Source organism: Ammospiza nelsoni, chromosome Z (genome assembly GCF_027579445.1).
Source record: "Ammospiza nelsoni isolate bAmmNel1 chromosome Z, bAmmNel1.pri, whole genome shotgun sequence".
In the NCBI taxonomy this organism is placed as follows: Eukaryota; Metazoa; Chordata; class Aves; order Passeriformes; family Passerellidae; genus Ammospiza; species Ammospiza nelsoni.
This window is the reverse complement of record NC_080669.1, coordinates 70,968,916-70,990,297: the sequence shown is the minus strand read 5'-3', so window position 1 is coordinate 70,990,297 and position 21,382 is coordinate 70,968,916. Positions and strand designations below refer to the sequence as shown.

Here is a 21,382-nt window from a genome sequence, read left to right as displayed (position 1 = left end):
GGCCCGGGCCGCGATCCTTGGCCCGCGGCGGCAGCGCGGGGCGGGCGGGGCGCCGTCCTTTACCCCTGGCTTCTGAGCGAGCCGGGTGCTACCTGCCCCCGGTGCCCCAGTGCTGGCAGGCGCTATCTGCCCCCAATCCTGGCAGGCGCTATCTGCCCCCAGTGCTGGCAGGCGCTATCTGCCCCCAATCCTGGCAGGCGCTATCTGCCCCCAATCCTGGCAGGCGCTATCTGCCCCCAGTGCTGGCAGGCGCTATCTGCCCCCAATCCTGGCAGGCGCTATCTGCCCCCAGTGCTGGCAGGCGCTGTCTGCCCCAGCGCTGGCAGGTGCTATCTGCCCCAGTGCTGGCAGGCGCTATCTGCCCCCAGTGCTGGCAGGCGCTATCTGCCCCAGTGCTGGCAGGCGCTATCTGCCCCCAGTGCTGGCAGGCGCTATCTGCCCCCAGTGCTGGCAGGTGCTATCTGCCCCCAGTGCTGGCAGGTGCTATCTGCCCCCAGTGCTGGCAGGTGCTATCTGCCCCAGTGCTGGCAGGCGCTATCTGCCCCCAATCCTGGCAGGCACTATCTGCCCCCAATCCTGGCAGGCACTATCTGCCCCCAATCCTGGCAGGCGCTATCTGCCCCAGTGCTGGCAGGTGCTATCTGCCCCAGTGCTGGCAGGCGCTATCTGCCCCCAATCCTGGCAGGTGCTATCTGCCCCCAATCCTGGCAGGCGCTATCTGCCCCCAATCCTGGCAGGCACTATCTGCCCCCAATCCTGGCAGGCGCTATCTGCCCCCAGTGCTGGCAGGCGCTATCTGCCCCCAGTGCTGGCAGGCGCTATCTGCCCCCAATCCTGGCAGGCGCTATCTGCCCCCAGTGCTGGCAGGCACTATCTGCCCCCAGTGCTGGCAGGCACTATCTGCCCCCAATCCTGGCAGGCACTATCTGCCCCCAGTGCTGGCAGGTGCTATCTGCTCCCAATCCTGGCAGGCGCTATCTGCCCCCAATCCTGGCAGGTGCTATCTGCCCCCAGTGCTGGCAGGCGCTATCTGCCCCAGTGCTGGCAGGTGCTATCTGCCCCAGTGCTGGCAGGCGCTATCTGCCCCCAATCCTGGCAGGCGCTATCTGCCCCAGTGCTGGCAGGCGCTATCTGCCCCCAGTGCTGGCAGGCGCTATCTGCCCCCAGTGCTGGCAGACACTATCTGCCCCCAGTGCTGGCAGGCGCTATCTGCCCCCAGTGCTGGCAGGCGCTATCTGCCCCCAGTGCTGGCAGGCGCTATCTGCCCCCAGTGCTGGCAGGTGCTATCTGCCCCCAGTGCTGGCAGGCGCTATCTGCCCCCGGTGCTGGCAGGGGCTATCTGTCCCCAGTGCTGGCAGGCGCTATCTGCCCCCAATCCTGGCAGGCGCTATCTGCCCTCGCGGCCACGCTTTCCTGCATGGGGCAGCCAAGCACCCACTCTGCCCTGGTCGCCGCAGGACCCACGATGGCCAGGCCGAGCAGATCACCGCTCACATGCCTCCCTTCCCGGGCCCAGCTGCTCTCTTCACCCTGCCAAATTCTTTCTCAACATAGGAGACTGCATCATAGGCACCCCAAACCCAGCACATGCTTTTTGACTCTGGTTTGCCTCCATCTCAGCCCCTCTCATAATGCCTCAGTCATTTTTCAAGGGGTTGTAAAAGTAAATTCATGGTATAATTTATGATGAAAGTAACAAGAAGGTCCAAGAGGAAAGTAGCAATTTGCTTGAATTATGAAATATGAAGACTTGAATCACAGGTAATCAAGACATTATTGAAGGCAATAAGGTAAAAAAGGAACAGTAGCAGTATTACAGCTCATGACAGTGAACACAACCAATGAATAAGAAAACTGTCTGTGACCAGTGTATTAATTAAAGTCTTTATACAGTGATGAAATCTGGATAAAATTTTGAACACTTAGGTTCTTGATCTTCCTAGTCATCTTCACACACTTTCTGTATTAGTTTTTCCACACTGACAAAACTTAAAGGAACTTCAGCAGCCCCTCAGCAGTTACCACTTTCCCCTACAGGACTGGAGCCCTTGAATGTCCCAAGGACCACAGCCATCAAACCAAACAAAGTCCCTACAATAATTATACTTGGTTGTACTGCATTCTTCTTTATCCTGAATTAGTTTCCAGTCTTTGTTTTCTTCAACTTGTTTCTCAAACCTTACTTTTCAGCCAATCTCCATTTCCTCTTATCTCAAACTTACCCTCTTCCTATAATAAACCCCAGCCTCCATTTCCTTCATATCTAAGCTCTGCTCTCTCATCTGCTTCTTGACTGCTGTTTCTTTTATTTTGTTGGTTTCTGGCCACTGCATTGACTGTGAGCTCAAATGTCCATCCAATTCTGGATGTTGTCTATATTTCCTATCCACTTGTACATTCTAGATCTTTCTTCCATTTTCTGTCTCAATTTCTAATTTTCCTGCTCAGCCAATTCTTATCTTTCTCTGTTGTGCTCATGTGTCCCTCCTCCTCCCTACAGGAGAGGCTTGCCTTCAGGCCATGTTGTTCCATTGCTGGCGCCTGAGCAGAGCCTCTGTGAGCACCAGGGAGAAGATAGCTCGTACACACAGTCTGAGCAGCACCCCAAAAAAGCAGAGTCTGCTTGGTCCTTGGGCATGCCTCAGGACCTCTGGAAATACTAGCTGTCAAACTTGGCAGTAGTTTCATATGAACTGTTATTTCAAAGACAGAGAGGATAATAAAACTGTTTCCAGCCCCCTGCCAAACATGGTTTTCTACTTCTTGTATTTCTTCTATTTTGTCTTTAGACTTTTATATTGCATTTCCCACATGGTAGACCTTAAGAAAGTATTACAGCTTCTAATAACAGGATGGACTTCTAGAAATTTTAGCAAGTGTTGAACATCATGTTAATTCTTCACCTAGCTACATCCTTTTTTTAAGGTATTACGTTACTGTCAATTAAATTTTCTCAATCAAGTCATCCTGAGTCAGCATAGAAGATTTTGGCTCAATTTGCTAGTATCATCAATGTTTATAAATGAAGAAAATAAATCTTATAATAGGATGTATTAGTAACTGTTCCTGTGCCCACTCTTCATATGAATCTGAACTCCATAGGGAACTTGAAACACAAGTATCCCAGCACATGCAGCTACTGTGTCACAGCTAGCTGTACACGTTCCACTGATTGCAAGCATTTTCTTAATTCCAAGTTTCTGCCATTTTTTATGAAGTTGTGAAGAGTCTTTCAGACATAAGATATTCTCAGTCTTCCCTGAAATCAGGTCTTGCCATTTCTTACCTAGTACAAAGACCTAAAAATCTGCAAAAAGCTATATGAGCCAATTTATGCTGCAAATTCCCACGCCCAATTCCTCAGAACTTCACTGATATGAGAATACATGTGGTATGTTTTATAACAGCCACTTTAGTAGTTCGAAGTCCACATCACTCTCATGTACTCTCTTGTTTCCTCTAGAAACCAGAACTGCTGAGATGTTTCCTCCTTATCAATCTTATTTCTACAGACTTACCTTAAGACCAGTGCTGTCTTGCTTGTCCATCTTTTAAGCTTCTGTTTTTGTTAGTGCTTTATTTCCAGTGTCTGATCTGTCACCTCAACAGCAGTGCAGACAGCTCAGTTCTACGACACTCATTAGGAACAGTGCATCATCACATCTCTTGCTTTTCATGTCCTAAGTAAGTTAAATGTATACTTGTCAAAGTACGACTGCATTAATTCATTAATCACCTTGCATAGTTTACAAAGTCCAAGTGTACCAAAAAGCAATCTCAAAGGAGGATAATATGCTTAATACAAACACTTACCACAGAGGAATGGTTTTGTTTCTGTTGTTTCCATGGGTGGCCTGCAAAGGCATAAACATCCAGAGACCCACTCTGTTCTCTAAGATCTGTTATATCATACCTCATATCCAGCAAAATGAAATGTTTTTGGTGTTTTTTCCATCCATCACGTTTAATCAAGCAGAATCTACTAGATATTCATACAGAGTTCAGAATGAAAAAGCTCAAACTAATTTATATGTCAGGCACTAATCTGTTTTAGAGGGAACTCCCAGTTTCATTGTTTCATCGTGTCCAAGCACACTGAAGATACCGAGTTTCATAAGACTGTATACACACCTTTACCTTTGCCTTAGTGCCCTAGCAGACCTTCAAGAACTGATGATGCAGCAAAGAGAGGAGCAAGGAAAAAAAGTGGTAGGCTGCTTCTAGATTTCTCCCCATTTATATCATCATCAGCAAACCAACCTGCCTTCAGGCTTATCTTTATTCAATAAAACTAAAGGAGTAGTGTAAGTCAATCCAAGACCAAAGGCTGGCAGCAGATATATTGAACACACTCATCAGATGATTACTTATTTCAGCCTCTGCTTTAGCATGATCGGGAAAGGCATTGTGGCAGAATGTTGTTCATTATAGCACAAAATACAAATATTTTTTTACCATGCAGATTCTGAACTACAACAGAACAGAATTTTCTGCTTTGGTCTCTGCCTTCAACATACAGTGTATGAAGACAACCTCCTGGGAGCAAACTTAAGTCATGCTTTATTGCTTATTTCACAGTATGCATATATACAATGATTGTTCCAGGTCTGATCATAGTAAATCTTCTCTCCTGTTGCCCAATGCACACTGATATTAGAAACTTATCTGCCAGCAAAAGAGAACATTACTTCCCTCATCACAAATAGAATTTTTTTATTATTAAAAGATGATAGAACACAGACAGGGATATAAATGTCAGTCATTTACTTGTTCACATGATAAATGTGCTTCAACAGGAGACAAGAAAGAAGAGAATTTTGAATATAAGTGCCACATCTACACATCTTTTGAAAGCCTCCAGGGATGGTGACTCTATCACTTCTCTGAGCAGCCTGTCCTATTACTTGGCAGCCTTTCCAGGGAAGAAGGTTACCCTAATAAACAATCTAAGCCTCCCTGGCACAACTTGAGGCTTCATCTTGTCTTCTCTTGTTAATTGGGACAGAACTCCAACATCTGCCTCACTACAATCTCCTTTTAGGTAGTGAAGACACACACAAGGAAGATCCAGGATAAAAGGATAACATTGTGGTCTTTACCTCAACATCCAATGACTCATCAGGTAGTATGTGTAGCTAAACAGTATCACCTTTAAAAATGTCCACATTTCTGGGGAACCTTTATTGACCAATAACCCAATTCTTACTTCTAAGAATAAGCAGTCTTGAGGGTTTTGTAAAATCCTTCTCAGGGAATATTGCCTCTCTTCTGTAGCTCTCTCATTCCTGGTGTTTCTCAGAGTGGTCAACATATTTTTCAAAAGTACTTTCAGAGTACTGCTAGAAGGTAAGATTACTGTCTGACTTAGCTTCCTGGACTGTGTCAAATGACAGGCATGTGGATTCTTCAATGACATTTCTTCCAGACATTACCCCAGTGTCGCAGACATTTCTCCACAGAAATCCTTTCTTTCAGATTTCTGCGTCTTCGGGAGGCCAGAGGCCCACGAAGAGAAGGTAAACAATTATTATCAGCTGCTGTGGAATGCAACAGGGACACCTTGATTGGCTCATTTCCTATGTTTGTAATTAAGGGCCAATCACCAGTGCAAGCTAGGGGACTGAGTCCTTGAACACAACTTTGTTGTAGATTCTTTTCTATCTATTCTTAGCTTAGCTAGCAGCTCTGCAAAACCTCTCTCTATATTCTATTTAGTATAGTAATAATGTATTATATATAATATCTTAATAAATATGCCTTCTGATCAAGAAACAAGATTCACTGTCTCTCTCTCACCAGCTGCGCCCACTCAGGACGCTGTAATATCTGGTGACCCCTCGTGTAAGAGCAAAGATTAATCTGATAAGACCAGAGGAGCAAATTGCTGCACTGGGTAAAAATCCTGTATGTGTAGCATTTGATGGTTGCTCTGAAGTGATCAGAAAGTGGATTCAAGCCAGGAGCTGAAGAACTGAAGATCCTGATTTGGACAGAGTTCACAGCCAAGGCTGACCACAAAGACAACTTTCTTCTGGAAAACCATCAGGAAAGATGATGGAAAAGAGCAGCAGACCTGTGGAGCTGGCCAGAGCAAGCTGGACTCTTTCAAAAGGTACTGTGGGCTTTTCTATCCCTGATGAACCAGCCCTTCGTAGCTTGTGGCTGTTCGTTTGGCAGACACATGCCTTGCCAGAAGAGATTCAATTCTCTCTTTCAGAGGAAAAGCTTATGGCCCTCTGGAAATATTGGTGCAGAGAAGACGGTTGCTTTTTGTCAGAAACAGATATCTATGGGTTCTTTAGATGGGCAAAGCTTTTTGGGTTCTTTACTGATATTCTGTATGCTTTAGATGCTTTTTGTCTGGGAGTGCATGGACTCCATTCTCCAGTTTGTCTGGAGCCAGGGACGTGTCCTGCCTTCTATCTACCCAGCATTTATAAAGCTTTTCCCAGTTCTGAAACACAGAGCAGCTCTTTTTCCATGGATCTCTAATTGTTATGGCCAAGCTCCGTTTCCACCACCTTTGGCAGAAGATGCGGAGGGGGAGGACATTTTTCTTCCCAGCCCCCCCTGCTTCACGGCGGGGGGGGGCGAAACTTCGCGGCACGAAGAAGTTTTTTTACTCTTGCTACGGAGCATGCTCAGATGGAGTGTTCTCCTCCCCCCCCTTCTCTCTCTCCGGGGGGATGGGAGCGGCCGCTCAAGCCAGCGCCGGCCTCTCAGACTCCGCCTTCAGACATGGGGGCGGCACCGGTCTCTGAGGCTTCCTCCACGGCCCTGCTAGAGCCGTCACTCCAGGAGATCCTGCCCCCGCAAGAGCCTGTGTCGGAGAAGGCAGAAGAGACAGCACTTTCGCCGATTGACCTGTTGCTAAGCAACAGCGCCGCTCCGCCGCTCCTCGTGGCTCCACTGCTGCCCGTGCCGCGCCTGCCGCCGCTTTCAGAGCCAAGGGACGCAGCACCAGCGTGTTCCCGCGCGTCCCCACTGCCTCCGCAGCGGACCCCAGAGTCAGCGGCAGAAAACGCCATTGAGCCCGCGGGACCCTCAGAGCAGCTCACGGCGGATCCCACGCTCAGCGCGGTTCCCTCCCCAGTTCCGGCTCCCTCCCCACTGCTTCCACCGGACATCCCAGCAGCCGTCCCGGAGCGGGGTCTCTCCTTCCGTGGAGCGGGGGCTGCCTGCCAGCTGACTGTTGCGGCAGTCCAGCTGCCTGTTTTTAAGATCAGCATTCTCGGCGGTTTGGGGGGTGGTTTTTTGGGGATTGTCCCATGGAGGCCGCCGCCTCTCTTGTGCCCTAGTGGCATGGGGGGGCAGGTGCATCCAGAGAGTTCTGCCTCTGATCCCCAGCCCGGAGGGGATGGGGATGATGCCACGGGGCGGATGAGAGACAAACCCGATGCATTGCAGAGGGAGAGAGCACAGTTGGAGGAGACCATAGCTGGTTTGCTGTGGGAAACAAACATCTCCAGACCCCAGATGGGATTGCTGGGGAAGGCTTCTATTTCCCTGCTGCTGGCATGCCTCAGTGGTTTAGGGGAAAGGAAGCATCTCACTACCCGTGCTGCCATTGTGCTGGCAGCAGGGTTCAGGCCTGCGGGAGTGCAGAGCCTTCCTTATGAGTTTGGCCTGGGCCGTTTGGCTCAGGAAATTTCTGGGCCGGGCCCACTGCGAGGCCTCCTTATGTTTTTGGGGATTCTGGTTTGTCCTACCGGTCCGGGTCCCCCTGTGTGAGCCAGTTTTGGGATTCCTGGTCCAGCATGGGCCAGGGCCCCCAGGGCCTTTCCTTCTCTGGCACTGCTCTGCCCGGCTGCTGCTCTTTTGCTTTTCGATCAAAAAAAAAAAAAAAAATAGAGGGCAGCAGCTCTGAAGTGCTGAAGCACTGAAAGGCCAGAAAGGACATTTCAAAATTGTTCAAATTGTTTTAAATTGTTTTAAATTGTTTAAAATTGTGTTAAGACTGTCAATGGTTTTTAATAACTATTGACGGGACTGTTTTGCAGAAGTCTGTTTCAGGACCAAAAGGACTCTCAGATATTCCAAGGGAAACAACTTCGGCTCTTGGACTGTTCCTGAAACTCAGCTGCATGGACTTGAATTCTCTTTGCATTGTTTCTTGCAATTTTCTTATATTGTAGGATTGTTTTAGTGATTTGTAAGTATTCTATATTTTATAGGTGAAGGAATTTCCTGTTCATTCCACATCAGCATTTTTCTTTTATTTTATACAATTTAGAAAGGTGAGATGTCGCAGACATTTCTCCACAGAAATCCTTTCTTTCAGATTTCTGCGTCTTCGGGAGGCCAGAGGCCCACGAAGAGAAGGTAAACAATTATTATCAGCTGCTGTGGAATGCAACAGGGACACCTTGATTGGCTCATTTCCTATGTTTGTAATTAAGGGCCAATCACCAGTGCAAGCTAGGGGACTGAGTCCTTGAACACAACTTTGTTGTAGATTCTTTTCTATCTATTCTTAGCTTAGCTAGCAGCTCTGCAAAACCTCTCTCTATATTCTATTTAGTATAGTAATAATGTATTATATATAATATCTTAATAAATATGCCTTCTGATCAAGAAACAAGATTCACCGTCTCTCTCTCACCAGCCGCGCCCACTCAGGATGCTGTAATACCCCAGAGCTCTCAAAACCTCATTTTAAAACAATTTTCAAAATCTGTATTTTCCTTTCCCACCAGTTTTTTCACAGCACAAGCTGGGGTTGGTAGTGTGCAGATACTATTCAACATCTTATTGGTGACACAGATGCTGGGAGCAAGAGCACCCTAGCATGTTTGCCAGAGACACCAAGACGAGTTGTGCGGTCAAACTCACTGGAGGGAAGGGATGCCATCCAGAGGGACCTTGACAGGCTTGAGAGGCAAGCCAATGCAAACCTCATAAAGTTCAACAGACCTAAGTGCAAGGTCCTACACCTGGCTCAGGGCAATCCCAGACACACCCACAGGTTGGGCAGAGATGTAACTGAGAGCAGCCCTGTGGACAAAGATTTGGGGGATGATAGTTATGAAAAAACTCAGCATGGGCCAGCAGTGTGCATTTGCAGCCCAGAAAGCCGAATGCATTCCAGGCTCCATCCAAAGGAGTGTGGCCAGGAGATTAAAGGAGGTGATTCTGCCCCTCTGCTCTGCTCTTGTGTGACCCACCTGGACTCACCCACCCTGCATGCAGTTCTGGTGTCCCCAGCATAAGAAGGACATGGAGCTGTTGGAGCAAGTCCAGAGGAGGCCCATGAGGTTGGTGAGAGGACTGGAACATGTCCACTACAAAGACCAGCTGAGCAAGTTGGAACTGTGCAGCCTGGAGAGGAGACCTCATAGCAACCTTCCAGTATCTGAAAGGGACCTGCAGGGAAGCTGGAGATATCCCAGCCTGGCAGCGTTCTAGGCGAGATTGGAAAAGGCCTTGAGCAACCTGGTCTAGTGGCAGGTGTCCCTTTCCATGGCAGCAGGGATTTGAACAAGATTTTAAATCCCTTCAAAATTATTTTAAAGCCCTTCCAAACCCTTAACATTCTATGTGCTTATGGTATTTTTCTCACAGGGACTATACAGAAGTTAGAATTGGGAAAACAGAGGTATTCATATTCAAAGATGTGTCAAAGAAAATGCTTCAAGCTTTAGAGGAGACAAACAAAAACCTTTGAGCTTAAGACTGAAAAAAGAGCCCTGTCCACATGACTGATCTCTTTAATTTGAACTAACTGAAAATTATTTACCTAAAAATCACTATTCACAAAAAAAAGAAAAAACAATTTAAAAAGTTACCTACAAATCGAATGCCTGAAAATCAAGGGTTAAACAGTGATGAATGTACATGAAGCAGCACACTTCACTAAGAAAGAAGTCTCTCCTTTAGTGACAGACTAAAATAGAGAAAACCTGAATTTACTAGGGTATCTGTGAAGTACACTGAGCATACCCATTCTAAGAGTGGAATACAAGACTTAAAGCAATGCCAGATTATACAGTGCAAGAAGATGGACAGTTTCATGATTAATAATACTGTCTATTGTCGGTGCCAGCCTTCCAAGGGCTGAAGGCAGATTCCTGTTCATGAGACATGTGCATTTAATAACTGCTGGGTGCTCTGCAGGCAAGGGACAAACACTTGACTGTTGGCTTTCACAGGCTACCCAGCAGCTGTGGGGTCTGGGCAAGGGCTCCCCATCACGTACTGCCTGGTGGCCAAGCCATGGCAGAAAGGGCAGGGAACCATTTGGATTCACCTGCACGTGGCCTGCAGGCATGGCTTGGAGTACCCCATGTTGAAAGCAGCAGTCAGTTATCAGCAGATGCTGGTGTCAGCTAGGCAGAGCACTGTTATGACAACTATTCTTTAAATAGTGTTTTGAGTAGCTATCCCATACTAAATAATAGAAATATACCATAATATTAACAGTCAAACTCATTAACTTGGTTGTTATTGCTGCTGCTCTAATTTCACCTTTAGGTACCCAGATTTCTAAAAGGAAAGTAAAGTAAATTTAAGCTTACTTCTATTCAAGAAATTAAGTTTACTCTTTCCTTACAGCAATCACCAATTTCTAAAACAATATTCTTCTCTTATAACCCAGTGTCTTAGTTCTTACATAATTTTTATACCAATCTGTTTGCTAATTGCTATAGTGTGCTTTTAAATTGTAGGTTTTTTTATCACAGGAATTAGCATAGGTGATATTTTAAGTTGTATTCTCTTAAATTCCTTCCTTATATGAAAACATCTTAAGTATTTTTCTTTTCTGAGGACAAACTGACTAGCCTAGGAGACAGAATGAGTTTAGTTGCATCCTTGTGAAAATCACATCAAATTAGTGTGACTGATTTTTATTTTCATATGGTATTGCACAATCTTACTTCAGAATTATTTTTATGAGTTAAATTTCTAAAATGAAAAGCTGTCTTAGATGTCTCTGTATTTGCACATTACACATTTAGAAATATAGAAGTTTGTCTGAAGTACATTTTCCTCTTTTCAATCACAGGTTTCTCCAACTTCATAAAGGTAAAAGAAGAAAAACTATTACAGCATTCACAGATGTAATTTTTTGCGATTATTTGATTTTTTTAAAAAAATGTGATTTCCAACTGATGATCATGAAACCAAAGGATTTTGGTAGCTTACTTTATGCCAAAGTAGTTTTTACATAATAATTATGTAATCAGAAACAAAATAAGATGGTGCTTTTTGGGGTTTTTTTTGGTTTTTTTTTTTTTTTTTTTTTTTTTTAATTCCAGGAATTAAAAGAAACTGAAAGCAATTTCCATACTCTACAAGTAGAAGCATCAAAAGAAAATATCCCGCATGCAGCATCAGGCTTCAGAGAGAGGTATTTGACACTTTGAGTAGATCCCATAAAATTTATTATTGTGTTTCAATTTAGGTAGAATGCATCTGTGTACTACTCAAATGAAGGATACAAAATTCACCTGTGGAAGAGAACAATGAATGGCTTATTTCCATTCATAGCTCTGCATGAAAGGCTTTTCTCTAGCTTAAACTTCACTGCAGATAGTACAATGCTATTTTTGTTTCATTTTCTCAACCTCATACTTGGTAAATCAATTAATCATATTCCAATCCAAATGTGAACTGCAAGTATTCACATAAAGAAAGTGGAAAAAAATTGAATGCTTAGCTAGTCCATATCCCTTCTTTCAAAGGTTCATTTTTGTAAAATAAGACAAAAAAAGCAGGTAAACAATCATCCACCATAACATTTTTTTAAAAAAGTAAACACAGAAATAAAAATTTAGCTTGCCTCCATCCTGCTTTCACATTTTTTCCCCTGGGAATGGTAACATATCACTAATAAAAAAAACTACTTCTTCCTTCAGTAGGGGAAAAAGTTATTGTCTGTATGGTTTTAAGAGGAGAATGAACAGTATTTTTAAAGTCCTTAGAAGTTACTAAGAAGTCATGAATACAAGAATATTTCACCAAGAACATTAAAACCATAATATACTACTGACTACAACTGCTATTTTCAAATACAACACTAATTAAAATATACTGTTAAAATATACTTTACATCACCATCAAATTCTCTAATACAAAAAGCATGAAGTAGGAATTTTATTCAGGAAATAGGAAAATAAGTATCTCCCTTCTCTTAATTTTTCTTCATACCCCGCAAATAATTTCTTATATACAAACATTTAAATACTTCTTTGTGAGTTAGTTTCTTTTGAATTAGCACTTACCTTTTTCTTCCTCATATTAGACATTTCAAGTAGCCTTCAGACACCAGCTGAGGTTTTCATCCAACACACAATCTGATAAAGCTTGTTCCCCAGTTCTAACTAAAGGAAACAGTGATACAAAGCAGTAACAACACAATCCCATGTATTAAATTGATAATTGGGTTTGGTTGACTGCTTTTTGGTTTTGGGGGGATGAGGAGATTTGAAGAGAATTAAGAGATGAATCAAAACTCCTTGACACAATGTTTTTACTCTAGTTATGCTGACAACCTTGTGTCACCTTATGATCAGGGACTTGAGTTGATCTGCCCTTATTTATGCATCAAGTAAGGACATGATTAGCATTCATGATGTCACTGCTTGAATTTTGAGTAGCAGTCTGGAGTAAAAGCATGCCCAAAACATTTTCCAGATTCATGGTAACTTGCTGTGAATGTGTATTGCCACCTAGAGTGTCAAAGTTATAACTGTAGGCATGGAAGTAATTAAGCCAGCCCAGGCATATTAGTTATTATGAAATGCTCCTTTGAGCACAAGTTTTGCTGCAGAAGCAGTGAGTCTGTGCAGTCTAACTCCTCTTCCCACAGTCAAGGTCAGAGGCTTTCAAAAAAGAATACCTTAATTTCCCCAAATGAATCTACTGCTCTGGTTAAAACATGCTGACAGATGCTGGACACTAATTAATCTTTAATTTCACCTGGTAACATATCCGTTTGCACACTTTTATCTTCTTTATGAAGGATCCTATATATTTTCCAAGTTCCTATATACAAGCATATTTTTTTAACATCCACTAAACTCCTGGCCAACAGGAAAAAAAATCAACCAGCAACTGTCAAAACAGTGAAAAACCAATTATTTTATCAACTATTTAGTTGATACTATATTCAAATTATTGTAATGTTGCTGTGCTGAAATGGAGCTAATGCTGAAAATATTGTCACTGATCTGCTGGCCAACTCACAGGCTGAGTTACTTGATGATCCACCTTCCATCCCCCATTTTCTCCCTTTCCTTCTACCACAGTCTACTGACCCAACACACGTTCACTTATGCAGCCTGTTTTTCTCAGTAGTTCTTCCCTTTCCTGATCTGGACTGAGCTCTAATCTCCTCCCAGAGACTTATCTATCTTAGGAACCATAGACATAATCCAACTCTTCAATAAACACAAATCAAACAATATAAATTAGGCCTTTAGTTTAGAATAATGCAAAAGACTTATTAATTGTTGGTCATGCTACTTTGCTGTTTGCTTTGAAACATATTTATCTTTCACATCTGACTTGCTATTATTCCTGCACCCTTACTGTGCAACTTGCTGATACTGCACCTGATCAGCCCGGGTGGTGTCTAGTTACCCCTTGCAAGTTCTTAAGCTTGTGACACTGGTCTTTCCTTTTAGAAAGAAATATTATAGAGAATACAAACTCCCAGTTAACTATAGAAAATATAAATCTTTTTTCATTCTGAAATTTAAAAACGTATCAAATTAAAACTGTCAGTCAGTATGCAGCTACTGAATTGCTGCAATGTGTGATGTCATTTCTTTATCCTAAAACTACATTTTCTTTTCACTGGATGTTAATGTATATGCAAATTAAAACTTACACTTACATACAGTTTATATACAGCTTCGGAATGAAAGGTCTCTAGAAAAATGGAGTCAGAAGTCAAGACCAGCAATTTGGCAGTTCAGTGTCACATGGCATCTGGAGACACCAGACACTGAGAAATGCAATTTCTTATACCTTTTGTCAGCTTTAGTGCAAAATTTATGTGATCTGTCATCACCCCTCATTACTGCTCCAGCCTTTTGCACAACCCAGACTCTCAAGAGTAATTTCAAACAGTTTTCCAAGGCTTTTAAATTTACTCTATTTGCAAAGAGATGAATGGAAAAAATGAATCAGCTCAGGAAACACTCTAAAAGTAACCATAACATTCCAGCCTGTAACAGAGTCCACAACTGGAAAAAACTATGAGGAAAGTGCTTGCCTACAGCACAATTGCAAATGAAGTAAACAGCACACTGCAAGCTTAATTTGTTGTAAAGGACTTATTTATCTGGTTATGGGATAGATCAAACATGTATTTGAAAGACCATAATAAAACATCTTCTGTTCCATGAAAGGAGTGGAATGACAGATTTTAATCAAATGCAGGCTATTGCTAGGATGTACCTACCATGAATGAAGCACCAAGCTGATTTTAAATAAGCAGAGTGTTGCAAACATACTAGCTAATAATGCAAAAAACTGGATCCTGAGAAGAGTGGATGATCTGAAATATTATAAAACTCACAAATACAGGAAAGCATGTATTATAGAGGGTCGAAAACCCCTAATCATATAACCAATTCAAATACCTCAACAAATTAATAGATCTACTTTTTCACTAATTTATTTTGGTTATAGTTAACATGAAATAGCAGTTTTATAGCCTTCTTGCCAGAAAAGAAGTTTGTTTTTTAAAAAAAATTTCAAAGTATCTCCTAAAACAAGTTGGTGTATTTGAACTTAAACAAAATGTTAAAACTGAGAAAAATACATATTGTCCAAATATGTATCCAGCTAATCTGACAGAAGGTAGAAGGATATCCGAAGAGGCACCATGAACTGCTTAAGTCCCTAAGCCACCTCCTTTCTCCTGAAGGTTTGAGATCTTAACAAGCTAAATGAATAAGCAACAAATACAGATAACCTATGCAGCACAAACTGCAGAAAAAGTTTCCAAGTGTTTACCAAGGAAGCTGACAAGCTCACTATTTTAAGCAAAAAGACCTAGTAAAACAAAGATAGAGAAGCAGCAATCTTATGAAATAAAGTCAAGAGCTTCACATAGTAATAGTGACAAAATTTTCACATACACACAGGCAAAACTTTATTGTCCTTTAACAAACACATTATTAGAAAAAAATAAAATTCAAAAGTTGCCTTTTTCCATAGTGATTACAGAAAAAATACATTTTCTATCCTTAAAGACAAATCGTATTCCAAAATGTAAGTCTTCCCACACAACTTCAGTCTATTATTAAAGATGTCTTTCTAATTGTACTTCAATATGTAAATAAATTGCAAATCACAAACATCAAGTTCATATTACACAGCAAAAAACCACTATTTGAATGAACTTCTGCAAAAACTTTCTGCAAAATTCACAGTCTCTGCAAAAACCACACCTCCTTCAGTATAGTTTGAAAAAGTGTGTGTGGTCATTTTATATTGCACTAACTTTTCTTGACACATCTGCCCAAACCTGTCATTCAGATACTATCAACTGGTTCAGAGCAACATCACAAAGACTAAAAACAGCAGTAACTTTAAAATGAACCACAAACATTAAAAAATGGGTGCCCACTGCTGTCCATAATGCGAAAAAGAGAAGGTGAAAAAACTTTTTCACAATGAGAATGTGAAACTTTTCAGAACAGCAGCAGCTTTCAGCAGAAAGTAGCCCCTTTTCTTTCCCCTTCTCTGCCACACTCGGTTTTTGGTTTGCATAGAAAAGGGAATGTTTTGTCCAATTTTGATGGACTCATTTTTTGGTTTAGCTATTATACAGAAAAAAAAAAAAAAAAGAACACATTGAAAATCACAAAAGTTTGTGTGCTTTATGATAAAATCACATGTTAAAATACTCCACTTTCAGGTACCACATGTTTTTTTGTTCAGGACAGACAAAATAATTCTGCACTTCAACATGTAACATATCCCCATTTTTTTTAATTGCATCCCGAAGTTCTCATTTTCTATATTCCTCTTTTAGTCTGCCTCCATGTCTTCAAGTATTCCTGTTAGACATTGTTGGCTCCTCCTTACTGCACACCTTCAGATAGCTTCCTCTTAAGTACCCAATATTGTTTATCCCATCCACTAAGGCAACTCAGATTTGCTTTTAAAGACTGCCACAACAGTTTCTCCAAGACCGCATAAGCATGCTTATTATTCACCCAAGGAACAAAACCCCATCTTAATGGAAACAAGTTCCCTGGGAACAGATGCACAGCTATGAAACAACTGATCAGGTTTCCATTTCAGTCTCTGCAGTATCAGTCCTTGCAGCAGTTTTGGCACCCGATGGAGTCTCTTCATCTAGGTTCTGAATATCAGACAAATCAATAGCAGGCAGTGGGGCTCTCCAGTACAGGAATGAGTTATATTGACAGAATTCCTCTTCTTGCTTTGAAAAGAGACAAATAAACAAAAAGTTAACAAAACATTAATGTCTATACCAGCAGCAGAAAATAATAAAAAGAAACTTTTTATATGAGAAACTGAAACTAGGAAGAGTTACTCAGCTATTACATATTAACAACTACTTTATGATTCTTAACTAGATCATGATTTACTTCTGCCTTTTCTAATAGTCTTGCAAAGAATTATGTAACAGCTTCCATATTCCACACATTTATTCAGCTTACGACTTTTGCACAGAAAAAAAGGTGTAAAACTTGTGCAATTACTGGACCTTGCATACAAAAATGGCTCACTGCTTTTTCTTCTTGTAATAGCATTCAATTTTCATGCACATTTAGAAACTGGTATTCAAAAGAATGTATTTAGCTACTTAACAGCAACTCAAAGGGATGATACATGCAGGATAAAGAAAGCATTTTAAACAACATTCTATTTCCTCTTTTCTGTATCCAAATTTTGTATTCAAGAGAGAAAGCTTAAGAATCACAGAATATTCTGAGCTGGAAGGGACTCTTAAGGATCAGCAAGTGCAGCTCTTAAATGAATACCTCATATGGGGAGCAAACCCACAACACCTTGGCATTATGAGCACAATGCTCCAACCTATCTAATTAGATAATATCTCAAAAAATTTTGGAGAAACAAACACACTCTCATCTACTAATTTAATATGGCATCACAATTTGAATTGGTTTTTAAATGTCTATGAGAAAGTGCAATGCCTGTTTATAGACATGTCACAGTTATCAACAATGGCTAAGCTGTACATGCTCTTATGGACATGATACATCTAGGCCGAGGAATGAATTAAGTGATTCCTTATGTCATGAGCATGTATTTTCTTCTGGTACATAAAAACAGTGTATGCTGACACATATATAAAAAAAATGCATTTTCATATTATATTGGGTTTGCATTTTTTCTAACATACAGTTAGAAGTTTTAAATATTTTACTTCACTGTCTCAGCTGTAATATAAACTGAACAGAAGTATTTTTAACAAATAAACCGGTGTAATTGTTTTGGTATTCCTGAGATACCAAAGTGCAGCCTGTGGGGGGTCAAAGCACCACTGCAATCTACACTGTGACTAAGCCAACTTCAATGGGCCTCTACAGTGTGGCTCTTGAAAACATTAATTATTTGTCTGTTGGTTTTGCAACAGAATAAAAAAATAACCAGTAGCATCATCCCTACACCTTCACAAATACTGAAAAATTATGCTTTCCCACTCTTCCCAGAAGAGAGAAGTACATAAAATCACCATACTTCTCATTTAGAGAATACATTTTTCTATTTGTTACCACACAGACCTCTCCTGAACTACAATCTGTTGTACCAAGCAACATCTTCCTGCGACAAAACCCCTGCATGATTTAAAACCTGTAATAATTAGGAGAGGACGAAAGGTGTAGACATTTCATAGCAGTAAGATGGTTCCTTGCCTACAGAGTACTACTAATGTGGATTTCCTCACTGGGAAAGTCTGTCTTCAGAAAACATTAAAGAACAAAAGTTCCCATTAATTGAGACCAAAACCAATTAAATTACACCATGACACAAGAACAAAAGGACTGATTATACTGAAACTGGAAGAAAGCCAAACTACAAGTAGTTGCCCATTCTTGTAAACTGGAAGTTTTGTACTGCACAGCATTAACAATTGACAAGTGTGGAAAGGATGACTTTCCAATCTGTACTGCAGCACAGGCAATATCACTCACACAGAACTGTCCAGGGCAGGTGGCTAACAAATTATTTTAAAAAATCTCAGGCAGTGCAGTTTCAGAAACTGTCAACTAATTTTACAAATTCTCCTCTGCATTATTTGAATTCCCCTGACATTTTATTAATTTATTTTTTTTTTAACTGAGAGCTAAGTACTTAAAATCAGAACCCTGATGCTTTGTATGCATAAAGTGAATGACAGCACCCTTGTTTCAAAATTATTAGAGTCTAAGGGCTCATAAACACATACTCAATTTTGGACTAGGACTACATGCATAATTACTCTCAAAAGCTTTCAGGTTTACAGATCAGCAATACTGCAGTGTGAAAATGAAAAAAAAAAGTACAAAAGACAGGCACAAATGCTAAATATTCATACCTAGAAGGCAAAATGAAACACCAAACATTCACCTTCAAGTAAGTAAGTTTCCACATAGATTTTGAGTAGAAATTCTATCAAGGCAGGCAACAAGGTAGGCAAGCTCAGAGATACAAAAGCCCAGCTTCTATAGACTAAGCTGCATAATATTTAAGGAGTTAGTTTTCCAACTCTAGTTGCAAAAGTATACTTTGAATTAAAATAACCTTTCTTCTCTGGCCAACTGCAATATGATGCTTTAAACTTTAACAAAAATACTGTGAAATTAACAGTATCCTGATCATACTTCTTAATGTAATGAAATACACAAGCCATAAACACCAAAGAATAATACCAACCTAGAGATTGTATTTTCAGAAAGGTTTAAAAATCATCATCAGAAATAGCATTATAAAGTATTTAAAATATACAGGTGGGACACACAAAAAACAGAAGAAATATCTCTAGCCCAAAGTGTTAATCAAGCTTTATTTTAAAACTAAAACATTTTTTACACAATACTGTGCTGACGAGAAACAACCTGTTAAAAATATTCTACATAAAGTACTAATCTTTACTGTGTGGAAATTCAAGGGGCTTGTGGCCTTCTGATCACTGCTAAAGCTTACAAAATTATGCCAAGTAACACCAAGAGCAAGTATACCTGTGATGGGAGTCAGACTGTACTGAAGAGGCTTGTTCAATTTGTTTGGTTACTACACTCGTGAATGTATGTGTTCCGTCTTCAAAACTAAAAGAAATGCTTGTGCTTAAAATGGCTGTATAATATTCATATGGCACAGAATTCTTTCTAAATTTCTTCCTGCCTTAATTTTACCATCCATCATCAATAAAACCCACTAACAAATCAATCAACCAAGAAAACACAAAAAGGCAGAGCATGAAAAACAAAAGCCACTGTTTTCTTTACAGATCGTATGTGGGTGTTATACTCTGAGAGGCCTCAAATTATCGAAATTAGAATCTACAACAGCCAATCAAAGCCCATCTAACCTGATCAGACTTTCTGCCACTTCCATATCACTGAGTCTAACACTTTGGTCTTTCAAGATCCAGGTGAGAGAAAAAGTTAGTTTAATATGTACCAAACTTCTATGTTTGAAATGTGTGAAATAGGATCACAATCTGCTTTGGTTGTGTAGAGTTTTTGGGTTTTTTTAATTACAATTTTCTTAGTATGTACCAAATTTTGTTTTCTGAACTACTGTGTAAAATGCAGTCAAGGCCAGGAAGAAAAACGTATATTATTCAAAGTTAACCAGAAAAGTCGTTTCAACATACTCTAATCATTACGACACTGCTGCGCTCCCTCAGACCACTGCCTCCGCTATATGTTTTGGTTAAAAGACAACTCTGGCATTGCTATTAAATGTCAAAACAATAAGTTAAGGAAGCTGACGCTGGAGTGAGCCTAACCCTCACCCTCACACAACAGAGGCGACCCCAGAATAACCTCTGCACGCTTCCACCGCACTGCTGGACGGGGAAAAAGCTGAGCATAACCTCGGGTGAGGTGGACAGGCTGTTTTATGGCACGGAGCGGGGAAGGAACCGGTAATGCTGGATGATACTTCTCTAGCCTCGAGGAAGACAAAAGCAAAAGGGGCTTTAAGATGCCGCGGCCACGAGGCGCAGATGAGCCCGGGCGGCGCTGAGCGTTCCCGGCGAAAGCCCGCCAGCACCCCCGGCGGGCACCCGCGTCCTGCAGACACGCTTCAGCCGCTACCGGCACCGCCCCCCGCTTCCCTCCCCGCGGACCGACTGACGCGGGCCCGTCCCGCACAGCTACCTCGGCGGCGGCGGCGGCCCGCTCTTTGCCCCGGTCGCCCGCGCGTCCCTCCGCCGCCGGCGCGTCCTGGGGCGCAACAGTCCCGCCGCGCCGCCGCCGCCCGCCGCCCGCGTCCCCCGGCTGCGCACGGGGGGCGCCGGGCCCGAGCCGCTTTCCCGGCGGCGCCTCCGCCTCCTCCAGCGGGCGCTTGAGCGCGGCGGGGCCGGCGCCGCCCGGCTCTGCCCGGGGCCGCCGCTCGCCCGCGCGGGGCAGCGCCGGCTCGCGCAGCAGCCGCTTCACGGGCACGTGGCACATCAGCGGCTCCGCGCGCCGCTTGGCCATGAGGGGCCGCGCGCCGGCGGCTCCGCGGGGCTCCTGTGCCCCTTCAGCGCATGCGCGCCACGCTCGGCGCAGCCGCGAGGGGCGGGGCTGGCCGCCGCACTGCCTGACGGGAGGAGCGGGCTGGCAGCGTCCTCACAGCCCAACCCTCACCCCGCCGGGAAGGGAGGAGCGGGGAGCGCCCGGGGAGTGCCCTCACAGCACAACCCTCACCCCGCCGGGAAGGGAGGAGCGGGGAGCGCCCGGGGAGTGCCCTCACAGCACAACCCTCACCCCGCCGGGAAGGGAGGAGCGGGGAGCGCCCGGGGAGTGCCCTCACAGCACAACCCTCACCCCGCCGGGAAGGGAGGAGCGGGGAGCGCCCGGGGAGTGCCCTCACAGCCCAACCCTCACCCCGCCGGGAAGGGAGGAGCGGGGAGCGCCCGGGGAGCGCCCGGGGAGTGCCCTCACAGCACAACCCTCACCCCGCCGGGAAGGGAGGAGCGGGGAGCGCCCGGGGAGCGCCCTCACAGCACAACCCTCACCCCGCCGGGAAGGGAGGAGCGGGGAGCGCCCGGGGAGTGCCCTCACAGCACAACCCTCACCCCGCCGGGAAGGGAGGAGCGGGGAGCGCCCGGGGAGTGCCCTCACAGCACAACCCTCACCCCGCCGGGAAGGGAGGAGCGGGGAGCGCCCGGGGAGTGCCCTCACAGCACAACCCTCACCCCGCCGGGAAGTGGGGTGGGGGGAGCGCCCTCATCCGGCAGTGA

The 21,382-nt window shown here is 43.4% G+C and overlaps 1 protein-coding gene across 1 annotated transcript; it reads right to left on the bottom strand.

Annotated features, from left to right (window-relative positions):
- Positions 1-15,078: 15,078 nt before the first annotated feature.
- On the bottom strand, positions 15,079-20,666 carry CZH9orf40 (chromosome Z C9orf40 homolog). Its single transcript, XM_059493167.1, has 2 exons — positions 20,316-20,666; positions 15,079-16,402 (listed from the first exon to the last, which is right to left on the bottom strand). The coding sequence occupies exons 1-2, from the start codon at positions 20,634-20,636 to the stop codon at positions 16,244-16,246; spliced, it is 480 nt and encodes a 159-aa protein (XP_059349150.1). The 5' UTR covers positions 20,637-20,666; the 3' UTR covers positions 15,079-16,243.
- Positions 20,667-21,382: the final 716 nt, after the last annotated feature.